The 27,375-nt window shown below is 38.8% G+C and overlaps 1 protein-coding gene across 3 annotated transcripts; it reads left to right on the top strand.

The window, feature by feature from the left end:
• Positions 1–1,301: 1,301 nt before the first annotated feature.
• Positions 1,302–27,375, top strand: OGA (O-GlcNAcase). 3 transcript variants are annotated; one of them, XM_004268486.4, is made up of 16 exons: positions 1,319–2,135; positions 5,496–5,547; positions 5,976–6,073; positions 7,623–7,753; positions 9,375–9,546; positions 10,732–10,830; positions 12,531–12,815; positions 14,470–14,628; positions 15,469–16,082; positions 16,473–16,647; positions 20,038–20,123; positions 21,068–21,172; positions 21,868–21,953; positions 22,235–22,427; positions 23,646–23,805; positions 25,243–27,375. In XM_004268486.4, exons 1-16 carry the CDS (start codon positions 1,937–1,939, stop codon positions 25,377–25,379), a joined length of 2,751 nt encoding a protein of 916 aa, XP_004268534.1. In that variant the 5' UTR covers positions 1,319–1,936; the 3' UTR covers positions 25,380–27,375. The 3 variants fall into 3 exon arrangements, with proteins under 3 accessions (XP_049552880.1, XP_049552879.1, XP_004268534.1); XM_049696922.1 differs by lacking the exon at positions 14,470–14,628 and having other exon boundaries at positions 1,316–2,135; XM_049696923.1 differs by lacking the exons at positions 20,038–20,123; positions 21,868–21,953; positions 22,235–22,427; positions 23,646–23,805; positions 25,243–27,375 and having other exon boundaries at positions 1,302–2,135.

Below are 27,375 nucleotides of genomic sequence, written 5' to 3'. Positions count from 1 at the left end.
AAGTGTGTGGCAAGAATTGCCCTTCAAGTTTGAGAAGTACAGATACGGAAGGTGCATCTTGCCTGGGTCATAGACCCTAGAGTGTTGGCTATGGAGAGTAGATGAAATTGTGGCTGATGACTTGCTAGAAGTTGCCACAGTGTAAAGTGTGAAGCAGAGAGGAGAGTGTCATGAGACTGAGGGCTGGGGTCAGCTGGAATGACAGCTCCCAAATCCCCCAAAGGACCACAATATCCAGTGAAGCTGCTATGGCCCCCAACTGTCATCACAGGAGGTCCCCTAAGAAAATACTTGCTCCTAACCCCCATCTTAACACTCCATGATTAAAAAGAAGAGGGACTATAAGAGTCCATGGAGCTACAAGTTGGGCTACCGCTGGAGGAGTCTAATATGAGATTCAAGTGGAAGATGGACAATGCTAAGTCTTAATAATCAGAATGAGACTGAGATGCTTCTTTCACATTTATACCTCACATGTAGCCACAGATCTCTCAGCCAACAAGTGCATTATGACAGAACCAAAGGGAGCCCTGAGAACATATAGCAAGGGGACCCAAGCCCATCTAGGGCCCAGGGAAGGCTTCCACAAGGAAATGATGTTTATGCTGAAGCCCAAGGGGTCCCACTTCTCCTTTACACACACTTCATACTCCCTATTCCCAAACAGGCCAGGCCTTTTCGCCCCTTCCTACATTTGTACTCTACTTGCCTAAAGTGCTCTCTTCTCTTCCCGCCTATTCAACCTGGCTAACTCCTATTTAACCTTTATGACCCAGCTCGAAAGTGAAGCCATGGCCGCTGCCTCTCCCCAAAGGAAGATGAAGTCGGTCCCTCCTCTGAACTCCCACAACACTTGGGTACACCGTGTGGGTATTATGTGTGTACTCGCTAGTCTGCACCACCATGCTGTGAGCTCATAGTGGCCCAAGAGGCCAGTACGGGGCAAGCTCAATAGGTGTCAGCTGAATGAAGGAATGTAGGAATGATTTAATTTTTAAAAGGGGTTAGCGCCAAGCTGGAGGTAGGGGGAAATGTTTCACGGCAGAGGAGTGAGCTGAGCTTCTTGGAGTGTTGTCTTCATAGAACCGAGCCTGGGTCGGGCTGATGTAATGAACCAACCTGTCAGAAGAATCTCAGTAGAAAGTAGGTCAGTTTCTTCCTGTCTCTTTAAGAACTAGAGGCTTGATTTCCGCGCCTGCGCATTGAGAGAGTAAACACCTCTCTTTTTCACCCACCCCCGCCCTATCCACATCCTTATTGCCCCAACCCAGCCTCCTCCCATTCTCCCCTTCTTCGGGTGGGGTAATGGTCCGTTCCAGGGAGTCTGGCTCGTTCTGGAGGGTGGCGAGCATACAAATGGTACATTTCACTGCCTTCATTACCTTCCGCTTTTCGCGGCTTGTCTGTTCTACTTCCCCCTACCGAATGAAGCTCAATAGGCTGGCCCAAAAGAAGGCGGGGGAGTCGGGTTGAGGGGACCGGTCTGAGCCGGTCTCCGGCGCAGGCGCACTGCGGATAAACAGGAAGCGGGAGGTAGGGGCAGCTGCAGAGGAGATCCAGGAGCTTCGGGAGGAGGCAGCGGGAGTACGAGGATTATCGGAAGGGCAGCAGAAGCTAACTGAGAACGAGAAAAGGAGCCTTGGCCATCTGCCTCCAGGGAACGAGAGGTCGCAGCCTCGCTCTCTGCTTAGGCTTCCGGCTCCCCAGCTAAGGCTGAGGCTGCGGCTGACAAAGGGCTCGCGCTGGTGCCGCCGCCCTTCTCATCCGGGCATTAGGGTCCCTGCGGAGAGGGAGGGGGAAGGGCAGAGGGGGAGGGGAAAGAGCGGAGGGGCGCGCGCTTAAAGCCGAGGCCCTTTCTGGGGCTCTCCGGGCCGGCGGCCCTACGGACGGAGGCCGAGGAAGATCTGCAGAGGTGGCGGCGGCCGGGGGCAGGAGGATGGTGCAGAAGGAGAGCCAGGCGGCGCTGGAGGAGCGGGAGAGCGAGCTCAACTCCAACCCTGCCGCCTCCGCGGGCGCATCGTTGGAGCCGCAGGCAGCTCCAGCCCCTGGAGAAGACAACCCAGCCGGGGCCGGGGGAGCAGCGGTGGCCGGGGCGGCAGGAGGGGCTCGGAGGTTCCTCTGTGGCGTGGTGGAAGGTGAGCGTTGTGGCGCGGGCTGGGCAAGAGCGTCCTCACTCCCTCTCCACCCCAGTAGTAATACGTTCTTTCCTTTTTGCGGGGGCAGGGGGCTCTAAAAGGGGGTTATTCCCTTGGGTCTGAAATTTGACCCTGCTGAAATGAGGGAAGAGGCGAGAGGATGGGCAGGTCTTTTTTCGCGTTCTGAAACGGCGTCGAATTCCCTCCTGGCTATTAACAAGCCTGACCCCACCCGCCTCGGGCTTGGAGCCAGGCATGCTCCAATGCAAGCGGTGTAAGGAGCCTAGTCTTAGGCTCTGAGTTTTACGTCTTTGTACCTTGGTATGTTGTTCTCTAGGGTGGTTTGTGTTCAAATGTAGAGAGGTGTGTAGTTTTGTTGTCCCCACCCTTTAGAAAAAAGACTACCCGTACAGGTGTGCTAGTTGTATTCCTGGAGTGAAGAGAAGCACTGTCGTCTTAGAGTTTTACAAATTCCTTTTTGCTTAGAATTTTTGTTTGTTCTTGTGTTTTTTTGTTTGTACTTGTGTTTTTGTTTGTTTTTTTGCTGGCCAGTCCCGAACCCCCCACCCTTTGAAGATTGATTTGCAGCCTAGAAAATTGCCCTTTGCCAACTACTCTGCCTTGTCTCTGAGGGATGAAGCTTTGACTTTAATAGTATCTGAGATACGGAATTTTAGTGACTGCAGAAGAGGTGTAAAAGTTCCCTTCTCACTTCCTTCCCATTTCCATTTAAAAGGAATGATGGACTTTTTTGGTGGTTGGGGAAAATGACCAGAAGATTGTATCACAGTTCATGAATGTAATGAACAAATGTTCGGCTGTGCATTCTAAGCTAAGCATGAATCAGTTTCATTATTGCTCTTTCCTGGAGTACAACATGTATTTGAACTTTCTGAAGTATTTTGGCTGACCCAGGGTTTCTTAGCTGTATACTTTATTAGTTCTCCCCTATATGTGGTGTGCATAGGAGTAACACTGTAGAAAATACTGGTCTTTATGGAAAAAACAGAAAGATGTGGAAAAGGAAAGAAGGATTTTCCTCTTGGTTGAGAGCTTTGGTACTCACGGAGTATTCATTTGAAAGATGGGTGGTGGTTATGCTATATTAGATAAAGTTTGATTGTAGGAGAGAACAGACTAATTGGCAGCTACCATAAGGAATGAAACGATTCAGCAAAGTTAACTGTCTTGCAGAATTTTCGGGAAAACAGAATGGAAAACTGCCTGTGTATTTGACTGGAGTCAGTGTTTATGAAAACATGATTGCTTTGTTTGATTTATCCATTGATGTATATATAGAGCTAGAATCTGTGCTTTGTTATGTAAGATCTTGGGGTGGAGGGTGGGAAAGGAGTGCTGGGGGATTAGAAATTTTAGAGCTAGACTAAAGTGAATCTAAGGAAACTTGCCTGTCCATTACACCTTCAGTAATTATGGAGAAAAGTTAGTTGTGGTTTAGATCAGTTGGTTTGTTTTTCAGAATAGTATTAAAAGGGAACTAGTTTACTTAGAATTGTCTTATCTGTCATTTTTTCTCCTTCCAATTCCCTAGTATGTTTTCTTGGTGACTGAGCACCTGATATTTTTTTGGTGTTTGTTTTGCTTTTCTTTCCCTCACAAACCTTTGTTGATTTTATTTATTTATTTATTTATTATTTTTGAGGTTAATTTGTGCTTTTATTTGCCAGTATAATTTAACTACAGTGGCCTGCAAACTTTTTTGATCTAAAAAGTACATTTCACATCACAATCCAACAAACGCACACACATATATAATATGTATACATATATAAAAGTGAAACAAAAGTTTTGCTAAAAACATCTACCCTGAGTGTTAATTCTTTTTTTTTTTAAGACTTTTTTTTAAACCAAGTATGAACTGCACTGACACATCATAATCACCAAAGCCCCCAGTTCATTTTAGGTTCAGTTTAATGAAGTGAATAGTGTTGCACGTTCTATGGACAGACCTTTGTTGATTTTAACTCATGTGTAACAGCACTGCTTCCTCTTTGCGGTGCCAATTAACTAAAACCATGAACCTTACTCTGAAAGAGCAAAGTTAGGATTCCTGAAGATTAAAGTGTTAGTCACTTGAAAAAACAAATTTTTTTTCATGTTGAAGCAGCTCTAAAGGAAAGTTTAATGCCTACTACTTAAGAGAAAAATGATAATGCAGAGTGTTGTAGGAAAGCTATAAAGACTTGTGAAATTTACCTAATACTTTAAATCACCTGTAAGAGAGTAACCATTGAATTGTCCAGATTGAAAGTGCCACAGTTTCATGTATTAGTATGTAACGAATTTTTCTTTGGCCTGTCATTGTCTTTGTGGTGCAGAGTAACCATTCTATATAGAGTGGAGCTTATTACTGTTCAGAAATTTTGTTTTTTGAGTTAGTTTCTTAAACTCTGTGTGTGTGTGTGTGTGTGTATGTAAGGAACATTATGTGTTCAAAACACAATTTGAACCATTTTTATGATACTCCTGGGAGGTTGTCCTTATCTCTTGCAGATGATTAGACTGAGGCAGGTGGAAAATAAAGGTTAGGCAAGCTGTAAGGTGTGATTAGCACAAGCCACAGCTCAAAATACCAGTTTGGTGCTTATACCACTACTTAAGTCATCATTCTGCAGTTCTGTTTCTTGCAGTGTGCATTACTATTGCTTTGCCCCCATCTAGGATACTCTGGAGTGAGTCACGTTCTTGAATTTTCAGTTGTTCATATACATTTGCTCTGGAATTGAGATTGCTTGAGAGTTTCCTGTTTGGGCCAGTTCCAATGTTGAATTTGTTGAGTGTAGTTTAAGGCATTTTTGGGGTCCCTTTTATAATTTTGGGAACCAAAAAAAAAAAAAGCCATCATAAAATTAGATGAATCAGATTCTTTTCTAATTCTGTCCCTGGTTTTTTCCCTACCTTACTTGTTTTCACCCCTTCCCCCTGTAAAAGTGGTTTAACTCCCCTTCTAGGTAGTAATTGTTATTATTAGCAGTTTGTGGTTACTTTGCTTCCCCTTTCCCCACTGTAAGATTGAGATAATCTTTTTAAAAGTTAGATTTAAATATATTTAGTCTTTTTTGGCAGTGAAAAGAGATGATGTTTAGTTATTTTTAGATGACTTTATCACATAAATAATGTGTTCATGGTAGAAAAATCAGAAAATTTACCTAAGCAAAAAGGGAATTAAAATCACTGTAAAATATCACCCCAAAATACCTTAATGTTTTACTAAACATCCTTCAGATCTTTGTATATTGTACATATTTTTTACAAAGTGGTATTGTATGTATTGTAACCTGCTTTTCTCAGTAGATAGTTTATCACATTCTTATAATTTCATTCTTACTTTGGATCTAGGATTTTATGGAAGACCATGGGTTATGGAGCAGAGAAAAGAACTCTTTAGAAGGTAATTTTTTTATTATGTGAAGGAGAGTCTTAATTAACATTTCCTTTTGTTTGAGGAAATACACTGAATAGGCCAGGTGCAGTTTGATGATTTCTCAGTTGCAGAAGTTACTTTACCTTGGTCTTTTTCCTCTTCTTCACCTAAGGCGGTGGTTCTCAAACTTTCCTGGGAAAGCTGGATAGGTTTTGGGCTCATCTGTCTTACTCAGAACTGTTGTATTTTTATTTAAGACTGTTTATAATATGTTGACATTCCTTATAATATTTAATTTTTTACAACTCCACTGGATTACAAAAAAGTTAAAAGCTACTGCCCCAGAATATTAGCTTTTTAAGAGACGGAGCTGCTCCAAGAAAAGGAAAAAAAGTGAGATTTACAGGTTATACATGTTGCCTGTTTATATACATGTAATTTTTTCTCCTCTTAAGGCTCCAGAAATGGGAATTAAATACATATCTGTATGCTCCAAAAGATGACTACAAACATAGGATGTTTTGGCGAGAGATGTATTCAGTGGAGGAAGCTGGTAATCTTTTTCTTTTTAATCCATAAATTCTGAGTACATGAAGAAAACAGCTAAATTTTAAATGTAGTTGTACAAGAATTAAGTATTCCACTTTCACTTCGTAGGTAGTTTTCTTTTATATGGTTACTCTGTGTGTTAGTGCATATTGAAAGAGTAACTCTAACGATGTGTAGCCATGGTGTGATTTACAGGTATGCCAGTCTGACTTCACCTGTTCAGTGGTCATAAATTGTGCTTTTTAACTTCTGCCAGTGGACTAAACAGTGGGCCATTAGACAAAGAGGTGCTGAAGCAGGGCTAGGCCTAGGGCAAGGCAAGTGAGGGGCCTGCCGGCAGTGCAAATTTTAAAGGACTCCAAAAATCAGTAATCAAGTTAAATAATACTTTATTATCCATTTTTTAAACCAGAACTAATGCAAAAAATCCACGAACAAAATACCAAAATTTTAAATAAAGATAGGGTTAGTACTACTGATCCTTTTGCTTCAGGCTCAAGTATGGCTTGGTCTTGACCACTTGATTTCTGTTACTGGTCCTGTCTTTATTTAAAATGAAGAAGGGCCTCACCTTAGTCTGGGCCTATACTGAAGTGAAAAGCCATCCTGAACTATCCTTGTTACATGTGTTCTTATGTCGAGTTAGTTACATAAAGTTCATAAATAAGAGAAGTAAATTAGACAAGTGGTGCTTTTCTTTGGGGACTTGAGTGAATGGGGGAACATTTTCATACCTTGAATTAAATGGTAGCTAACAAGATATCTGGTTACAGAGCCCAGTCAAGGCACTGAAGGCAGAAAGTTTTCTTAAAATATGAAGAGCAATTAAAACTCGATCTAGTGTTGTTGTTTACTACTCTATATAACTTAAGTGTCTTCAACTTGATTATTTTCTGGTGATGCTGGTAATGAAATTTAATATGATCAAAATATAGTCAAATGACTATTTTGAGATACCACTGAAAGTTATTTAAAGATATATCCTGTGGTATGGAAGAGTCAATTTACTTAGGAATTATGGAATTATGACATTATGGAATGTCAATTTACTTAGGAAAATTGTCTTTCACATTTTAGAGACTTAAAACTGTGATGAATATTTTTCTTGTAGTTACAAAGATGTCAAGATTGTTAAGGCCATCACTTAACCCGGGTTCTTAAGAACACATTTTTTCTTTTTTTCCAAATTATAAAGTTGCCATATGTAGATGTATTTATTTAGGAATTCCAGTTGTACAGAGACAGCAAAAACAAAAGCATACCTCTGAAATACTATAGGAAATAAAAATGTTTTGTATTCAGTAAGAGAATTGATGCTTAATTCAGTATTTTTGAGAAATGGCAATGCTTTTATTGAGTTCAGGGTGACGTTAAATCTCATCAGGTTTGTGCCATTACGTATTGTCACGTTGGACCTGACAATTTTGTAGAATTTAAGGGACTTTTTTTTTTCCTTGACTCATTGAAAATTGGAGAAAATAACCTTCAGATTGAAGGTGAAGCCTCTTTTAGTTTTTGTGGTGCTTTCTTAAATCATGGACTCTATTCTTTAGAGCAACTTATGACTCTCATCTCTGCTGCACGGGAATATGAGATAGAGTTCATCTATGCTATCTCACCTGGATTGGATATTACCTTTTCTAACCCCAAGGAAGTATCTACATTGAAACGCAAACTGGACCAGGTAATTTCCTTACTTTTTCATTATTTTTCCCTGAATCAGTACATGAAACTAAAAGTTTTCTGAGTTGCTTTTATGATGTAAAAAGGAAACCAAATTCATAGTACTTCTTTGTTTCCGTACAAATTTTTTTACTTTAACTTTTTTGATAAGAGGAATATTTTCTAAAGTGAGTCAAAAGAGCTTTACTGGAGGTACCATTGCGTCTCAAACTTAAGTTTGCATAAGAACTGCCTTAAAACAGTGCTTAGAAGTGATGCTTAAAAGGGTTCTTATGGGCTCCATTCCCAGAGATTCTTAATATAGACTTGAGGTGGAGACTTACCTCAGATTCCAGGAAATTCTGAGTGGTCCAGAGTCACATTTCCAGAAACTCTGTTGGGTGCCTGACTGAATTTCTGAGTGAGGTTATAGAAATAGGTTCACTCAGTTATATGGACAAGAGATGTAATTCAGTTTGGACATGGTTGGCTAGTTTCCCAAAATGAGAAGAAAAACTAGGTAAATGTGTAAGCTGTTGGTGAACCTGATTGGAGTCTAAATTCTACTTAACATAAAAGCTGCACATGTTTTTTGGTAAAGTAAGTGTGCTGATTTTTAAAATATATATATGTTTCTTTTTTCTTTTTTTTTGGCCATGTGGTATGCGGGATCTTAGTTCCATACCAGGGATCGAACCCACACCCCCTGCATTGGAAGTGCGGAGTCTTCACCACTGGACCGCTAGGGATGTCCCCTATATATGTTTCTTTAAGCAAAAGTTTATATTGGATTTCCCTGGCGGTCCAATGGTGACAACTCTGTGCTTCCAATGCACGGGGTGCAGGTTCGATCCCTGGTCAGGGAACTAAGAAATCCCGCATGCCACGCAGTGCGGCCTTTAAAAAAAAAAAAATATATATATATATATATATATATATATATATATATATATATATATATAATTGGTGGCATTAAAATGGCTGGTAAAAAATTTAAAGTAGTTTGGGAGGTTCCTGGCGGTCCAGGGATTAGGACTTGGTGCTTTCATTGCTGGGGCCAGGTTCAGTCTCTTTTCGGGGAACTAAGATCCCACAAGCCGTGTGGTACGGCCAAAAAAAAAAAAAATTTAAAGTAGTTAAATTTCTGTGAATAAGCTTTTAAAAGGTTATTTACCTATTTGATCATATTGTACTATGTTGGTCTTTCTGATTGATGGCCTAGATTTATGTGCAAATGTGCAAAGAAATTAATTAGCATCAGTGTATCTTGATTGGAACAGGTGACTTGGGTTTGTCATGTCTTAGAGTTTATTTATTGTTCACGGGTTTTTTTTTTTTTTCTGTTTGGTTTTCTATAGTTGGCAGTGAAGGAGGTAGAAGGATAAGCTGCATTATAGAAGCTTTGTTAGACATACTGGCATATTGCATTCAAACCCAAATGAAAAAATGGGTCCCAAAACTGTCTAGCTGTTTAACATAGAAAATATAAAGGCAGTGGCTTGGCATTGAACATTCTACTAAGGAAAATATTTGACTTTTAAGTATAACTATTAAGTATATACTTTAATATTTGAAATCCTGTGTTTTTTACTCTGTAAGATGAGCTGGTAAAGCATCTTATTTTTTTTTTTTTCTTTTCCTAGGTTTCTCAGTTTGGATGCAGGTCATTTGCCTTGCTTTTTGATGATATTGACCATAATATGTGTGCAGCTGACAAAGAGGTATTCAGTTCTTTTGCCCATGCCCAGGTCTCCATCACAAATGAAATTTATCAGTACCTAGGAGAGCCAGAAACTTTCCTCTTCTGTCCCACAGGTATTGTATATAATAGCTTTATATTTAACTAGTCTTCTTGAAATATATAACTTTCAAAAGACCATGTATGGGCTTTATTGTGTTGTCCCCTCTCCCTTTGGTATATAAAGGTAGGAATTCTTTTTCTAGAAGATATTTCTGCACATCTTAAATTGGAGAGATTTTAGGAATTAATAAATGACAACTGAATAGGCAAAAGATTTTATGTTTTTTTTTGGTACTAGAAGTATATGAACATTACATGTTCAGGATTAGAGGAGGGGATAGTATTATAAAAATGAAAGCTAGAAAAAATCAAATTTACATTGCTTTTAACTTAGTCACTTCTCATATCCTCCTACTTGTTCCTTTTTTCTGCCCTTGCATATCTGTATCCCTTTTCATTCCTCCCACTCCCATCTGGGCTCTTAACTTCCAGTAGTCAGCATAGAAAGCTTAATAATTTTTTCTCCCTTTTTCTTTTTTTCCCCCTCTCATCTCTCCCTGGTTCCTTCCATTGAAAATGTTTTTTCTCTTTTTTTGCCTCTCAAAATTCAGCCTATAAGAAAACTTCCCTAGTTTTGACTTCTTGTTCAGGAAGAGTTAAAAAAGTTCTAAGAAATTTTAGACTGATTTATTTAACTGTGTATATGTCTGTCTTAAGAGTATTGTGAGCCATGAACCTTATCTCAGTGGTCTGATACTATGTGAATACTCAGTGTTTAATAAGATCATACTTGGTAATTACTTAATTCACTGCAAATTATAATCAATTGTAGTTGAGTACTAATAGCCAGGAGCCTAATATTGCATTCTTTCTATTATGATATTATGAATCCAGTCTATTTGGCCTCTTATTGTAACTGAGAAATGTAGGCAATTCAGAATTATGTAGAAAATGCTAAAAATTCTAATTATTTCTTTAGTAAACTTGTATTTCTGGTGACCATAGGACCATAAGGATTGATCTGTCCTAATACTAGAGGAAGAATATCAGATTTTATGATTTGATTCTTTTTTTTTTTTAAGTTGAGTCATAAATGAACTACCCACTTGAGTTTACTTCTTTTGGGACGTAACATGGAGGCCTTTTATCATTTGGATGAAAATAATTTAGAATTGGTAGACATTTTTATCCCTATTCAAAAACTCACGACCATTTCACTCCTGACTGTTTTACTGATTAATTTTTCCCCCTACATTCAGAATATTGTGGCACTTTCTGTTATCCAAATGTGTCTCAGTCTCCTTACTTAAGGACTGTGGGTGAAAAGCTCCTACCTGGAATTGAGGTGCTGTGGACAGGTAAGTCTTAAAAGATTTAGACAGTAAAACTTTTAATTAACTAGGACCTTGGGAGTTGGTTGTTCTGGTTAATTGGATACTTTTATTTATTTTTAAAGTTTATTTTTATTTTTGGCTGTGTTGGGTCTTGGTTGCTGCACGCGGGCTTTCTCTAATTGCGGCAAGGGCGGGGCTGCATTTTGTTGCAGTGTGCGGGCTTCTCACGGTGGTTTCTGTTGTTGCGGAGCACAGGCTCTAGGTGCGTGGGCTTCAGTAGTTGTGGCTCTCGGGCTCTAGAGCGCAGGCTCAGTAGTTGTGGCGCATGGGCTTAGTTGCTCTGCGGCATGTGGGACCTTCCCGGATCAGGGCTCAAACCTGCTTTGTCAGGTGAATTCTCAACCACTGCGCCACCAGGGAAGCCCCTAATTGGATACTTTTAAAAAGCTGAGCCTTGGGCTTCCCTGGTGGCGCAGTGGTTGAGAGTCCGCCTGCCGATGCAGGGGACACGGGTTCGTGCCCCAGTCCGGGAAGATCCCACATGCCCCGGAGCGGCTGGGCCCGTGAGCCATGGCCGCTGAGCCTGCGCATCCGGAGCCTGTGCTCCGCAACAGGAGAGGCCACAACAGTGAGAGGCCCACGTACCGCAAAAAAAAAAAAAAAAAAAAGACTCTCATACATGGTTCTTCAAAATATACTGCATATAATTATTTTCCTTTGTTATATTTCATAACAATTTTTCTTTTTAAAATAACACAGCAATATGTCCTTTTACTCAGCTTTATTCCCCTTGCCCTACATTTCCTCAGGTCAGAGTCTCAGAAATAGAATTAGTGGTTAAAAGGTAGGAATATTTAAGGTTTGGGTAACTTTCTGCAAAGTGATACATCAGTAAGAAAGAAATTTCCATGTTAACCATTTTTTACCATTATAATATATCCTCAATTAGACAAAGTCTAATTAACCTAAACCCTGGGAGGATTTCTGCCCTTAATTCTTAGAATGAAAGCTAATACAGCTCATCGATTACTAACTGTCAATCCAGCATTACAGCTTTCATTTTATAAAATACAGCATTCTCCTAGTGCTGAGACCAATACCTGTTAGCCCAGATCCCTACAGATCTATTGTTTACCAGTAACTGATACTCAGACTCACTGAAAAATCCTCAAAGATTTTTTTTTTAACATCTGTATTGGAGTATAATTGCTTTACAATGGTGTGTTAGTTTCTGCTTTATAAAACCTCAAAGATATTTTTAATACTAAGTGAAGAATGTGTACTTTGTAAAAGAAAGAGAATTAAAACAAAATGTTCTGGTTAAGGCTCAGCTTTTTTTGTTGTTGTTTTTGTTTAAAAGATTAAAAAATCTTTTTGTTGTTTTTGTTTTAAAAAAATTTCCTCTGAGGATTTATTTATTTAATTTATTAATTTATTAAAACATCTTTATTGGAGTATAATTGTTTTACAATGGTGTGTTAGTTTCTGCTTTATAACAAAGTGAATCAGCTATATGTATACATATATCCCCATATCTCTTCCCTCTCCCTCCCTCCCACCCTCCCTACCCACCCCTCTAGGTGGTCGCAAAGCACTGAGGTGATCTCCCCTGTGCTATGCGGCTGCTTCCCACTAGCTATCTATTTTACGTTTGGTAGTGTATATATGTCCATGCCACTGTCTTGTGTGAGAGTCTTTTAATAAATGGTGGTCATTATTTCTAGGTCCCAAAGTTGTTTCTAAAGAAATTCCAGTAGAGTCCATTGAAGAGGTTTCTAAGATTATTAAGAGAGCTCCAGTAATCTGGGATAACATTCATGCTAATGATTATGATCAGAAGAGACTATTTCTGGGCCCATACAAAGGAAGATCTACAGAACTGATCCCGCGGTTAAAAGGAGTCTTGACTAATCCAAATTGTGAATTTGAAGCCAACTATGTTGCTATCCACACCCTTGCCACCTGGTACAAGTCAAACATGAATGGAGTGAGGAAAGATGTAGTGATGAGTAAGTAGATGACTTAATTCTTGACTTTGGGAGGAGAGTTGGGATTAAGTAGAACCATTGGCAAGTATGCATTCTTTTGTCATCAAGATTTAAGAGGATTTTTTTAAGGTGTTGTTTAGTCCTGTGAATGAGTTGTATATGATAGAAAAAGGGCTGCTTAGACTGCCTTTGCACAAGTTACTTAATAACTTCTTGGCCTCAGTTCTTTGTTTTTAAAATGTGTCTTAGCCTTTCAAGTCTGAGTAACTAGACAAGGTAGTCTTTTAGTGTTCCTGTTATCCCTTGAATAATTCTGATTGAATTTGTGTTTTCAGGTGATTTTATTAAATGGTGTATTTTAGATGGCTAAATATTCTCTGAGTTACTTAATATATAATTTAAGTTCAGCTTACATTTATGAGACATTTTCTCATTTTAGACATTGGCTTACTGATTTTTATTTATGAAAAATTCCTTATTGAGTTCCAAGTAGGAGAATGCTGACTAGTTGTTTATTCACTAACATTTAAACACCTATTTATCAGACACTAAGGATGCAAAGACTAAAATAGTCCCTACTTTGAAAGAATTTAGTCTGGTGTTAGATAAAGCAGATAGGCAACTGTACTATAAAATGATAAGTGCTGAGATAATTATCTACAGAGTGCTAGGGGGAACACAGGAGACAGTGATAACTTCTGCTAAGCGAAAGTGCTGGTAAATGATTTCATAGAGGAGGAGTTACTTACACTGGGTCGAAGTATGAGTAAAGTCTGCAGGGCATTAAAGGGTTGGTGGGCTAGAGATGAAAATACTAGACTCTGAAAATTTCAAGTTACCTGAATTTTGGCCCATTGCGGGGTATTGAAATGTCACATTATGGTGCTTAGTGGTATGTAGTTGAAAGTTGTGTTCTGTTTCTCAGTTCTGTACCCCTACTTCCAGTTCTGTTTATTGAATTAATGCTTCCCTTCAAGACTCAGTCATTGTCACCCCCTCTCCCCAGTAAGAAACACAGAGTTAGGGATATAATCTCAATCCTCTCTGTATACATGGCTGTTAGTATCTACCTCTTTTAAGGCAGAGCATGAAGCATGTTAACGACTAGTGGACATTAGCCAGACTGGCCTGTGTGCAGGGAAATAAGAAGGAAAGCTAAGAATAGTGGGATTTGAATACCAAGCCAAAGAGAGTTCAGACTTAATTTTTTCTACCGCTATCCTGGTTCTTTTATATGCTTATTATCTGTGCTCATATGTGGGCTCTCTATCAATTTTCTCTTCTCCCCTCAATGCATTTATTAATGTGCCCATTATTTTTTCATAATTATTTGCCTTTTTAAGTTATAAACCCCTGAAGGGTAGGGAATCTTCTTTATGGGAAGTATAGTGCCTTTAACCTTGCATTCCCAATAATTGATAATAAGTGGACATTTATGACTGCCTTGTCCAGTGATTCTAAAGTTAATGTTTAATATTTCAATTGGAATTTTACATTTAGCAATGCACTTAGATGACTATTCTGGGTGAAGTGGTTCAGTGAAGGGTCTTGGTTGTGTTTGCATATTATGCTTAAGGTTTGTTCTTGTTCCAGTTCTTTGCTTCTCTGGGTTTACTGTAACAATTAGTGTTTTGTAATGAAAACTGTTTTTGTGCTCTTTCTCTCTTTTTTGCAGCTGATAGTGAAGACAGTACTGTGTCGATCCAGATAAAGTTAGAAAATGAAGGCAGTGATGAAGATATAGAAACTGATGTACTCTATAGTCCACAGATGGCTCTAAAGTTAGCTTTAACAGAATGGTTGCAGGAGTTTGGCGTACCTCATCAGTACAGCAGTGAGTTTGGCCTTTCTTTGTAAGGGGGTTGGATCACATTGTTTGCGACATAAAGTAAAGGACATTTGTAATGTGTCTTCTTATAGGCCTGCCAAGCAAAATGAAATTTAGGAATCTAGAGGATAAGGTTTTTTTAATTTTACTTTTGGTCTTAAATAGCTTTTATTTTGATGGAATGCTAATTTGTTTTTATATATATATATATATAAATTTATTTTATTTATTTATTTTTGGCTGTGTTGGGTTTCTGTTGCTGCGCGTGGGCTTCCTCTAGTTGTGGTGAGCGGGGGCTACTCTTCGTTGCAGTGCGCGGGCTTCTCATTGCGGTGGCTTCTCTTGTTGCGGAGCACGGGCTCTAGGCGCGTGGGCTTCAGTAGTTGTGGCACGCGGGCTCAGTAGTTGTGGCTCACGGGCTCTAGAGCGCAGGCTCAGTAGTTGTGGCGCACGGGCTTTAGCTGCTCCGCAGCATGTGGGATCTTCCCGGACCAGGGATTGGACCCGTGTCCCCTGCATTGGCAGGCGGATTCTCAACCACTGCGCCATTAGGGAAGCCTGCTAATTTGTTTTTAAAATATCTTTTTTTGAAGTAGTTTTTAAATACAGAGCTTCAAAAGAGAAGAAAGTAATAGGTGTTGGCATGTTTATGATCTGTGTTTCCCCTCCTCTCTTCCCTTCCCCACCTCCCAGTGGTTTAGAGAAATTGTACTTTCTTGGGGCTCAAATTATTTGGAATCTCAAATTGAGGCTCTTAGTTAGAGATATGGTAAGAAGAAAACATTTCTCTAGATCTAATTTGTTCTGTTTCTAATTCTGATTATCTCTGGCAATTTGTTTTTATAGGTAGGCAAGTTGCACACAGTGGGGCTAAAGCAAATGTAGTAGATGGGACTCCTCTAGTTGCAGCACCCTCTTTAAATGCCACAACTGTAGTTACAACCGTTTACCAGGAGCCCATTATGAGCCAGGGAGCAGCCTTGAGTGGTGAGCCTACAGCTCTGACCAAGGAAGAAGAAAAGAAACAGCCAGATGAGGAACCCATGGACATGGTAGTGGAAAAACAGGAAGAGACAGACCACAAGAATGACAATCAAATACTAACTGAAATTGTTGAAGCTAAAATGGCAGAGGAATTGAAACCAATGGACACTGATAAAGAGAGCATAGCTGAATCAAAATCTCCAGAGATGTCTATGCAGGAAGATTGCATTAGTGATATTGCCCCGATGCAGACTGATGAACAGACAAACAAGGAGCAGTTTGTGCCTGGTCCAAATGAGAAGCCTTTGTACACTGCAGAACCAGTAACTCTGGAGGATTTGCAGTTACTTGCTGACCTATTCTACCTTCCTTATGAGCATGGACCCAAAGGAGCGCAGATGTTACGGGAGTTCCAGTGGCTTCGAGCAAATAGCAGTGTTGTCAGTGTCAATTGTAAAGGAAAAGACTCTGAAAAAGTGAGTATGCTTAATTTACCTGTTTCTCTGGCCTGGATGGTCCCCATGCTGTTGATACAGGGGAGGTCTTAAATGAGAATTGACCACATCTTAGAATGTGTTCTGTAAAGTAGGTACGGACTCTGCTGAATCTGATATATACAGTTTCTTAGTTTGACCTTATAGTAGCTAAGAATGAAGGAAAGTCAAAATTGATTATATTAGGAATATTTGTCAGTTTGGGGAGACAAACTTTTATTGTTTGTCTTTAAAAGTTTAAGCCCGTTGATTCTTTAATGTTTAGTATAAATTTGCAGGTACCTGATAACATAAACAGCTTAGTTTATAAACTGTGTTTTAGATTGTTGTTAAACTTTCAATTTTTTGAGTGTTTTTATTGATCCTCAATAGATTGAAGAATGGCGGTCGCGGGCAGCCAAGTTTGAAGAGATGTGCGGACTAGTGATGGGCATGTTCACTCGGCTCTCCAATTGTGCCAACAGGACAATCCTTTATGACATGTACTCCTATGTTTGGGATATCAAGAGTATAATGTCTATGGTGAAGTCTTTTGTACAGTGGTTAGGTAGGTATTCCAGGAGTAATCTCTTCTCCTCAGATACATTGTCCCTTAAAAAAAAAAAGACATTATCCCACAGGGAGAAAAACATATAGGGAGTTTAAATTCTTTGCCTAGATTTCAAAGGTGTACCCATTGTTACAGACTTGAGGTGCAAGCCTCAGTAAATATACCGAGCACGTTGATTTTTCTCCCTTGGGCTAATTCAGCATAAATATCTTGAAAATGTGTTAGAAAGTACTGACTTTAACTTGCTCTGACTGAATGCTTCCTGGATGGAACCATGTATACCACTTTTATCTGATTTGGAGATGAGACACTATGAATTGTGACTCTGTAAGCTCTCTGCTGCTTGCTGTGTCTTGATGACATCAATGCTGTGTTTAACAGAACAATTGCCGAAATGACCTAAGGGGGCCTGGAAAGAGGAAGCCATCCTCCCAGCCCTGTGCGCATGCGAGCTTTAGTGGTAGGCTATTCTGGTGCTACTTGGTATTATTTCACAGAGCTTTTTCTTTATGTCTCTACCAAGTAATTGGTTTTAGCAGGGGATAAAAATTGCAATGCCCTGAAAACTCTGCTTCATTAAATGGACTTCTCTTTGGAAAACAGTGATTTTTTTTTTTTATTTTTTATTTTTTTTAATTTTCAAACTTGGTAAAAAGCACCAGCATGGCCAAGTTTCTCCAGGGATCTCATTTCATTTCCAGGTTTTCAATCCAGCTATAAGGAATATCTAATGGACTTATGCATAGCACACAGCAGGCAGCAAGGCTAACTGACATGTCATAGTTTTCATAGTAGTCACAAATACTATGATGGGTTACATACTCTTGGCTGTGAAATATAAGTGTGAAACACGGTGAGCTTAGAGTAACTCAGGAGTAGTAGCAAAGAGATTTCTCACTTTCTGCATATATACTTTTGGACTCTTAAATATAAAAAGAAATTTTTCCTGTGATACAACTAATTAGCAGCTAAAAATAGAGTCTCTCATTGTTAATTTGAAAGTAGAGGGAATTCCCTGACTGTCCAGTGGTTAGGATTCCACGCTTCCATTGCAGGGGGCATGGGCTCGATCTCTAGTCCGGGCACTACCCGCAAGCCATGAGGCACGGCCCAAAATAAAAAATGAATAAATGAATTGGGGAAAAAGAAAATAGAGAATTTTGGGTTCCTGTATATGTAGCACAACAGGTAAAAGAGAATTTTGACCTCCTCTTGTTAAAAGGCTCCAAGATACCTCTTCTCTATGATACACGTCTGCCCTTAGGCTTAGGAAAAACCTCTGTATTGATTGTTGGATGATGGCATTTGCCTTCCAGGCTTTTGGCCAAGAGGATAAAATTAACCCTTATAGGGATTGAAGTTCTTAAGTTTCGAACCTGTAATCCGGATTATTAAGTTTGAGAAAGTGTTGCTTAAAACATTTGATACTCAGCTTTTAATTCAAGAATTACTAAAGATTCTTGATTATATACAGTCTTGCTGCTTTTTCCTCTCAGGCTTTACCTCTGTACTGTGCAGTTATGGGGGCAGCTTTCCCAGATTGTATATAGCTGTTGTACAGTCTCAAGGTCAGAGCATCTTAGAAGCTTTAAATAATCATCTAGGCATCCACATAGCTTTACAACAGCTCACGACAAAGAGAGTATTTTCATGGTTCTACAGTAATTTCAGGGAGTTACTGATTAGTACCCTTTCTTTTCCTCTAGTCTCCAGTCCAGCTGGCATTCAGTCCTTTAAAGAATGTGGCTATGCAGTACTTTTGATTACTAACGACTTCTATTATCTTCTTCCCCATTGTGTACAGATGGGAGAATCCTCAGCACAAGTTCTACTACTATTGGATGGACAGCGGCAGATGTTCACAGCGCGTCATGATTAATTAGTTTAACTTAAAAGGTTCTGTGAGGTAGCTCAGGTAGATTTAAGGGCAGTAGGCATGAACTGAAGTCACGTTTGCGCAGCGACTGAGGCATTAACCATGTTTTCATTTATACAGCTCTTCGTACATGCAGCTTTTTATTGTAATAGTTGGAAGTGCTAGTTATGTTGTAGTCTCAAAGTGGGGGGTAGGGGAAATTGGCTCATCTTAAAGTTTGAGACGTGTAGTTTTTTCCTGCAGTGTAAGTTTACACTGAGCTATGGAATGGGGCAGGTTCTCTTCATAACCTAAATTTTGACCCCCTATTTCATATTTATTTTACAAATATTACATTATATATATATATTTTTAAGTACCCCTACCCCTGAAAAATGACAACCCTGGATATAATCTCTTAATGGGCCTGAATTGTCAACAAAAAAATTGGTTTGCTTTGGGACTGTCTGACTAGCACACTGTGTATTGTACTGATGAGACTGTTAACTTGAACAGGAGGTAGAATGCTGTCTTCAATTGGAAAAGAACTATATTGCGCTGCTTTATCTTGTCAGAAGACTAGGCAGGTGATTTTGATTTGGCCTCCAAATTATCTTTTAATTATCTTATTAGCTTCCTTTATTGCCTATGGAAGGCAATTATAATTTGCTTTTAATTATCTCTTATTATTAGCTTCCTTTATTGCCTGTGGAGTTGGTTAAGTGGTGACCTTAAATGCTGACTTTTGGGCCTCAAAGCTTGCCACTCCATGTGTGAGCTAAGTGCACTGCAAAGATGATAGTGGTTGATCAGAGGAGCCAGATACTGTCATACTTTCAAGGAAAGTATGTTTTAGCTGTGGACAAATTAGGAGCATCAGTTGGCTCTCCTTAGTTCTCAGAATCTGTCAGACTGATACTGTTACTAGCCAAGTCTGAATTCGGATTGTCCTTGTCAGAAAAAAAAGAAAAAGTACTCATTGTGTTTCATTGTCAACTTACTGAATAATTTCTTTTACTTATTCTGCTGACCTTAGTTTTCTGACAAGATTAACCCCTTTTCCCCCCTTTTTCCCTTCCCTGTACCCTTCCTCAAAATGTAAAATGTGACTTCAGACAAGTTTAATTCCTTCATGGGCTGTGATAATAAAATGTCTCATCAATCTCACTTCACTTAACTTTAAAGTTACTGTAATTTTGCTACAGAGCAAGCAGCTGCCTTGATTTTTACAGCTGTACCTAGGGAATATATAAGTGTGACCCAGACAAACTTGACACTTTTTCCTTCCAATAATTTAAGAAAGGGTAGAACTCTTTCACTAGAAGAATGATTATTCATTGATCAGAGGAAGGAACATCAGTATTGAAATTCCATTACAAATTAAAAAAAATTATTATCACAGCCTTGTCCTGAAACCCTGGATTATTGTTAGAGAGCTGTTTCCACAAAGTGTTTGTTAGTTTGTTGGACGTTTGAGACCCCAGGAAATCCCCTTTCTCGTAACGTTCTCCGCTTGGATCTGATCTCAACAGGGTGTCGTAGTCATTCTTCAGCACAGTTCTTAATTGGAGACCAAGAACCCTGGGCCTTTAGAGGTGGTCTAGCAGGAGAGTTCCAGGTATCAATATGAATTCACAACTGAATTGACGTTTTCTTTGTCTTATGAGAAACCTTATGTTGCGCATCAGATGGCTGGAAGGATTGGTCTGCCGAAGGCTTTCTAGTCCCAAATTCAATTAGTTACATAGCTGGATTTTAAATCAAATTTTCCTCCTCTTTCGCAGTAATTTCTGAAGGAGATGCTGCCAATTCCCCCCCGCGCCTGCGAAGCGCAGCGGCTCTAGGTATACACTTCACATTGTTTCTTTGCAGGTCGCACAGCATTTTAATCTGCGCCCGCAATGCACAATGCGCGCATGCTTGTCTGCCAGTGGAAACTCCATGAGCAAAAAGGATGAATGACTATGCAAATGAACAGTGAAAGGGCTTTTGGATATTTTCCCAATTATTTTATAAGTAATACTTGAAAGAACAGTCCAGGAATGAAAATTTGAACAAAATATGAAGTTTATTTGGTTTTGGAATTTGTTCATGGACTTTCAGGTGCTCTACTTTTCTCCCCCCAACAGGTGCTCTGCTGCGCACAGCAAACTGAAGCGCATTGCTTTGGGGATAAAGCGTCTCCTGGACAGATAACCCTCTTCAGACCAAACCTCTCCTCCTGACAGTCTGTTCTGCCATCTTTTAGTGAGAGATGGTCTATATAAGATTGGTTTAAAAGATAGATTTGTCATAATTGGAATAGAATTTTTTTTTACTGTATATTTAAATCCCCAGTAGTATGTCACTAAAGCTATGTAACTCAGTTTGGGTAATTTCTATTCAGAAGCACTCCCCTCCCCCAGCAAAGAGGTGTTTTTATTAGTAAAGCATAGCACACCCCTCTTCTTTAGGTCTGCCTGCAGTAGCCAGTTAATGTTAAGTTGGTAATCTGCAGTGCACACTCATTAAAAGTAAATATCTTCCCAACACTGATCATCTCCCTTTTTTTTCTTCCCACAGCGTTTGCTGCCAATTGATGGGGCAAATGACCTCTTTTTTCAACCACCCCCACTGACTCCGACCTCCAAAGTTTATACTATCAGACCATACTTTCCTAAAGATGAGGTAATCATCTACCTGTCAACTTGGTGTATGGTTATGGTGAACACTTAATCCTTTCCTTTGAACTCCCTGGTTAAAAGAATCAGTTTTGTGTCTTAAAACTTTAGATGGAGAAAGTTTAACTAAAACATTGAACATGGGATGTTTAAAGAAGAGCTGAAGGAGTTTAGACTCAACATCTCGTGTCAGTTCTTTAAAAAAAAAAAAAAACAGATGAAATGTATTCACAGTTGGAATTACTGAACGATGTCTGAATGATCAGTTGTTCTCAGCTGATTCTCTCCTATATATTTTCTGCAGTTTTCAGTTGTGAAGTGCTTACAGGCTGCTTGATAATCAGCTATAGAAATAAAAAGCATGCCTGCTTAAAGACAATAACATGTTTTAAACATTTGGGATGTATAGAAAACTGAGAGAGACTCAGCCTCATAGTTTGCTGGATTTTGAATCTACTACTTACTGTCTAAAACTATCCCCTGCAAAGCAATTCTCACTGTTTACTATAACCATGCTGTTTTCTACTAGCTTTACAAATATGACTCAATAAATCTCTATTTAACAAAGCAGAGGTGATATTTATGACAAGCCAAACGTTTTGTTACTCCCTCTTCTAGAAGTCCATTCTGACTTATGAGTCATATTGTTAAATTCTGTTGCCATTTTTCTTGATGTGTTGCTTAACTAGATTATATTTTCAGGCTTCCGTGTACAAGATTTGCAGAGAAATGTATGACGATGGAGTCGGTTTACCTTTTCAAAGTCAGCCTGACCTTATTGGAGACAAGTATGTGATGAAGTATTCTGATTTGTTGGATTTGGGAGTAGACATTTCATAGCCAGGTTTATCAGGTTGAGGGGAGGTGCTGACTGGAAATAGAGTTTTTTAGAAGTCCTACTTTAGTTGTAATAAAATCTGAGCATTAATATGTGTATATTTTCAGTTTGTATTTACATCGAATGTAGTTTCCACGCATTGTCATTCGAGTGTATTGGGCCTTACATCACTGAATTCTAATGTTTTGTGTTAGTAACTTAACTCACTCTGGTCTCTTTTCTTGTGAGCAGGTTAGTAGGAGGGCTGCTTTCCCTCAGCCTGGATTACTGTTTTGTCCTAGAAGATGAAGATGGCATATGTGGTTATGCCCTGGGCACTGTAGATGTGACCCCCTTCATTAAAAAATGTAAAATTTCCTGGATTCCCTTCATGCAGGAGAAGTATACCAAACCAAATGGTGACAAAGAACTCTCTGAGGCTGAGGTAATACACAGATTTAGAATTATACAATGGTAGTTTTTTAGAAAATAAAATACTTATTGAAAAAGCAAGCAGATATATCTTAAAATCCCAGTGCTTACTAAATTTCTTACAGAGAAGAATTCTTAGGGCTTATTCTTATTAGCATGGTATTTTCCACTGTTCTCTACGGTTTTTGATTTGGAAGCGTTGTTGTAATACTTTCTCAAGTAAAAGCACAACATAGACAATTAAAGAACCTTCTTTCTCCCTGCCTTTCTGTTTTGAAGCACCAAACTTAAGGATGTTATGGTCTCTTCTTTGGGTACTCAGGGCAAGTTTAGGTAATTAAAAATCTCTCATTTGTGTGCTAATGAAGCTAACTTACTTTCTCAATAATGCATTTCTCATGGTAATTAAAAACTAATAGGAATGAACTTTAAAAATAGTTTCTTCTTGAGGATAATTTTTATTTTCAATGAATACTTTTAGAGAATATACTTGGACTCGTATTTGTGACATTGTCTCTATGTAATAGGAGGCTGGGTTGGAGTAGGCTCCCTTACTTGGGATTTCATCGACATGACTGCAGCATGCTAGTGATTGAGCTGTTGATGTGTTGCTTTTCCATATGTGACAGTTCTCAGCATAGGAACCTATGAAGAAAAACCAGTGTGTCTCTTATAAACTTTTTTGTAAAAATTGTGGTAAAGCATACATAACATAAAATTTACTGTTTTAACCATATTTTTGTAGTGTACAGTTCAGTAGTGTTAAATACATTCACATTTTTGTGCAATACAAACTTTTAAAAAATTGTTTTATTTTGAATTATTTATTTTTTACTTAGAATAATTTTAGATGTACAGAAGTTACAAAGATAATACAGAGTTCCAGTGTACCCTTCACCCATTTTCTACATTTGTCCTAAGTCTGAGAAACCAACTTTGGTACATTGCTATAAACTCCTCACCTTACTTACCAGTTTTTCCACTAATGTCCTTTATCTGTTCCAGGATCCAATCCAGTATACCACATTACATTTAAACAAACTTTTAAAAAAATAAAAACGCTTCAGCTAGAATTATAAGCTAATTAATTCTGCATGTGGTAATTTTATAATTACCAGAAGAGTTATTGAATATTGCTTTCCTTTTCCTGTTACTGAGTTCTGTAGTTGGGATATATGGATTCATAATGAGTAGCTACTGAAAGTCAAGAGATTCTTCCTAAATTTTACAGAAAATTATGTTGAGTTTCCATGAAGAGCAGGAAGTGTTGCCAGAAACTTTCCTTGCCAACTTCCCTTCTCTGATAAAGATGGATATTCACAAAAAAGTAACTGATCCAAGTGTAGCCAAAAGCATGATGGCTTGCCTCCTGTCTTCACTGAAGGCTAATGGTGAGTACATATTTGTAGAGTTGCTGGTATTTGGGTTATGTGGGGACAGGACTCTATTTTAGGATAAAAAGAAAGAAGTGAATTTACATTCCCTTCTCCACCATTTATGGTTTTGCTTCTGAATTATTAGTGCTGCAAGAATTGGATGTATATTAATCATTGAAAAATACTGATCTTTTACACTATGAATGCTTATTTTTGAGCCCCAATTAAATGAGAAGTGTACGTTTATTTTGCTAGGAGACTTATAAATGATAGTTGAAAATTAAACGAACCTCGGGAAGACTTCATTTAGGAATTCAGAGTTGATGTTTTTTGAGTTTGTTACTTAAACCTTCAAAAATACTTTGCTGTACCTTAGTGGTATGAAAACTTTTTCTGTAAAGGGCTAGATATTGAGTATTCTAGGCTTTAAGAAGGCAACATACAGTGTTCCATTGCATGTTTTTTGTTTGTTTGTTTTGCGGTACGTGGGCCTCTCACTGTTGTGGCCTCTCCCGTTGCGGAGCACAGGCTCCGGACGCACAGGTTCAGTGGCCATGGCTCACGGGCCTAGCCGCTCCGCGGCATGTGGGATCTTCCCGGACCGGGGCACGAACCCGTGTCCCCTGCATCGGCAGGCAGACTCTCAACCACTGCGCCACCAGGGAAGCCTTGCATGTTCTTTTTTTAAACAACCTTTTAAAGTTGTAAAAAAAACAAAAACAACTTTTTAGCCTTTGGCAATACAAAAATGGGCAGCTTGTTGAGCACTAATTAGAGGGTTCTTGATGTGTGAGGATGCACTTTTGTTGCATCTTTATATCATTTGATTCAGTGGTGTCCCCTTTGTGGGATAATTTAAACAGCTCTGTTCGATGAAAGTATAATTCTCACTATTGTGCTTGGAACTGAATCATGCAGGTGTATGAGGCATGTCTTTAACATATAAAACACATTCTGGTTGTATTGGCTTGCGACATAGGCTGGAATAGTCTCTGCCCTGTGGGTCCCTCAAAGATACTTTACATAAATATATTATAACATTCAACAGAGGTATCCTTTGCCTTGAGGTTTCTTACAACCTCTGTGCCAAAAGATTTTCTTTCTGGGGAAGAGTGTTACCATGCAAAAAAAAAATTTTTGAAGTATATTTGACAATTAAGAATTGTATATATTTAAGGTGTACAATTTGATGACTTGAAATACATTGTGAAATAATCACCATATTAAAGCTAGTTAACATATCCATCACTTTAAGGTAGTTATCACTGCAGTATTGATGAATATAAATATTGACTTTTGATATAAATTTTAAAAAGTATGAAATTTAGAGGCTGGTATAGATAAGCCAGTACTATGATCTTTTTGAAATATATTAGAGATTAATTACAATTCATATTCATAATTCTACGAATTAAGTGACATTTATATTTTGATTTTTTTTTTCCCCCCTAGGCTCTCGAGGGGCTTTCTGTGAAGTGAGACCTGATGATAAAAGAATTTTGGAATTTTACAGCAAGTTAGGCTGTTTTGAAATTGCAAAAATGGAAGGATTTCCAAAGGATGTGGTTATACTTGGTCGGAGCCTGTGACGTTTGTTGGCACTATGAACTGTTGGGAAGTCTCTTCACTTCACCTGGTGGGTGGTGGTTGGGGTCTTCATACAGCTCAGCCTCTGGAGCGGCAACAGATCGGCTAATTCAGATTGGAAACAAAGAGGACTATGTAAAACTCACTCATCATGCTTAGAGACTACTCGCTGGTTGGAAAAAGATAGTATTGCTGTAAATCCTGTATGAAAGATGTGGGCCTCCTTATTGGGTCTTGTGTTAGGTGCTGAGACCTCTTACGTGGGCTTATAGGGAGGGGGTCTTCAATAAATGTAGTCAGCACTGTTTTCTGCATCCAGTGTGGTTGCATTTCTTACCTAAGAGTAATCAAAATCATTTGTCATCCTCCTTGGCTTATTAAATGAAATGTACCTCATTCTTTGGGGACATGGCAAAGATGAGAAAGATTTGGTTTCAGAGGCTTCAGGGTGGAGAGTCTGAGTGGGATGGTTATGGTATAGTTTAAGCTGAATAAATGATTTCAATTTGGGCGGTTTTTCTGCTTTTTGTAAAGCCTTGGCCAGTTGTCTCGTGACCATTATTGGTTCAGGCATATTGTGCTTTGTAGGGACAAATGTGCAGTTGTTTGTGGCAAAAGCCTAAAAGTGACAAACTTGTAAATTATTTTGTATATAAACTAAACTAGCTGTAACCTGACTATCCTTTGTGTTTACTGTTTTTGTAATTTTCCTTTTGAAAATGAAAGGGTGTGATTCAAGATGGCACTTTGAATATGTAAATCAGTGGAAAGTGTATTTTCTTTACTTTTGTCTTTGTTTTTTTAGAAGTTTTATTATTTTCGAAGTGCCTCCCACCTAGGGCTAGGCCATGACCACTTTGGGTACCAGAGTCTAACTTCATGGGACTCAGTCTGTTGCAAAGTGCCGTCACTTCTGGAAATTAACCTCAATTCAGGTCAGCATGTGAAATGTTAGTTTTGACTTCTGGCAAGTAGGGTTCAGGGACTGATTGATCCCATTTGCGCACAGGTCAGTTGTCCTTTAATTTCAAGACCTGTTACTACTGGTTTTATTAAATCAGAGTCTTTAGTTCTTGCATGTTTATATCAAATTTAAAAGAATGAGCACACTTTAACCAATGACTTACGGTTACCCTTTTCTCTTTCCTTTAACCACAGGTTCTGAAAGCTTTCAAGTATTTTAATTTAGATTTGGTGTGTTTAAGGGTTCTGAGCATGAGGCTAGCAGGTAATCTCTGCAGGATTCATTTTTTTAATCATGGCTGGCTGGCTTCTCCATAGATGGTTAACAGTATTTTGTTATCTTGCTTCCTGCAGTTTTGTATCAGCAGTTTAACTTTGAGCTGAGAGCGGGGAGGGTCAAGGAGAAGGAAATTTAAAACATATTTTCTTTCATAGATTTCCATCAGTGTGGGCTTTGAAAAGAGAGTCTTGTAAAGCATTGTACTTAGTGACTTTCAACCAAAGTCTGTGAGTGTGAATGGGTGAGATGAACAAAGGAGGCCTCTTCACATTCAGGGTTAGAAACCTGCAATTGATAGCAGGATATGTAAGGTATGTTGGATGAGGGGAACCAAGTTTGCGTTTTCAAGGGCTGAGATGAAGGGAAGATCGCTACAAGATACTGTTTAAAACGGCTTAATGTCATTTGGTTTTTAAGTACATTTTGTACACTAGTGGACAGTTCTAGCATTTTATCTGGAGGATTCATTCCATGGTCGTCATCCTGTGGAATCAGGATTTTTAGCAAGTTTGCTGCAGCTTTATCTTGGCTTTTAATAAGTTTGGCTGGTGTTCTGGTCACAGAGCTAACTATGAAACATGTCCACGCCGCTAGGATTGTTCAGTGCTATGCTATCTATCTTCTGTTGTTACGACTATTTGTTACGGTTGGGTGGTATTCCATTGATTGTTTAGATCACAGCTCAGTTCCTGTAGAAAACGAACTGTAAAACCATCTGAAGACCATACAAGAGGCAAAATAAAACTTGAAGTGAA

Source organism: Orcinus orca, chromosome 14, assembly GCF_937001465.1.
Source record: "Orcinus orca chromosome 14, mOrcOrc1.1, whole genome shotgun sequence".
Classification (NCBI taxonomy): Eukaryota; Metazoa; Chordata; class Mammalia; order Artiodactyla; family Delphinidae; genus Orcinus; species Orcinus orca.
This window is presented reverse-complemented; position numbering and strand designations above follow the sequence as displayed.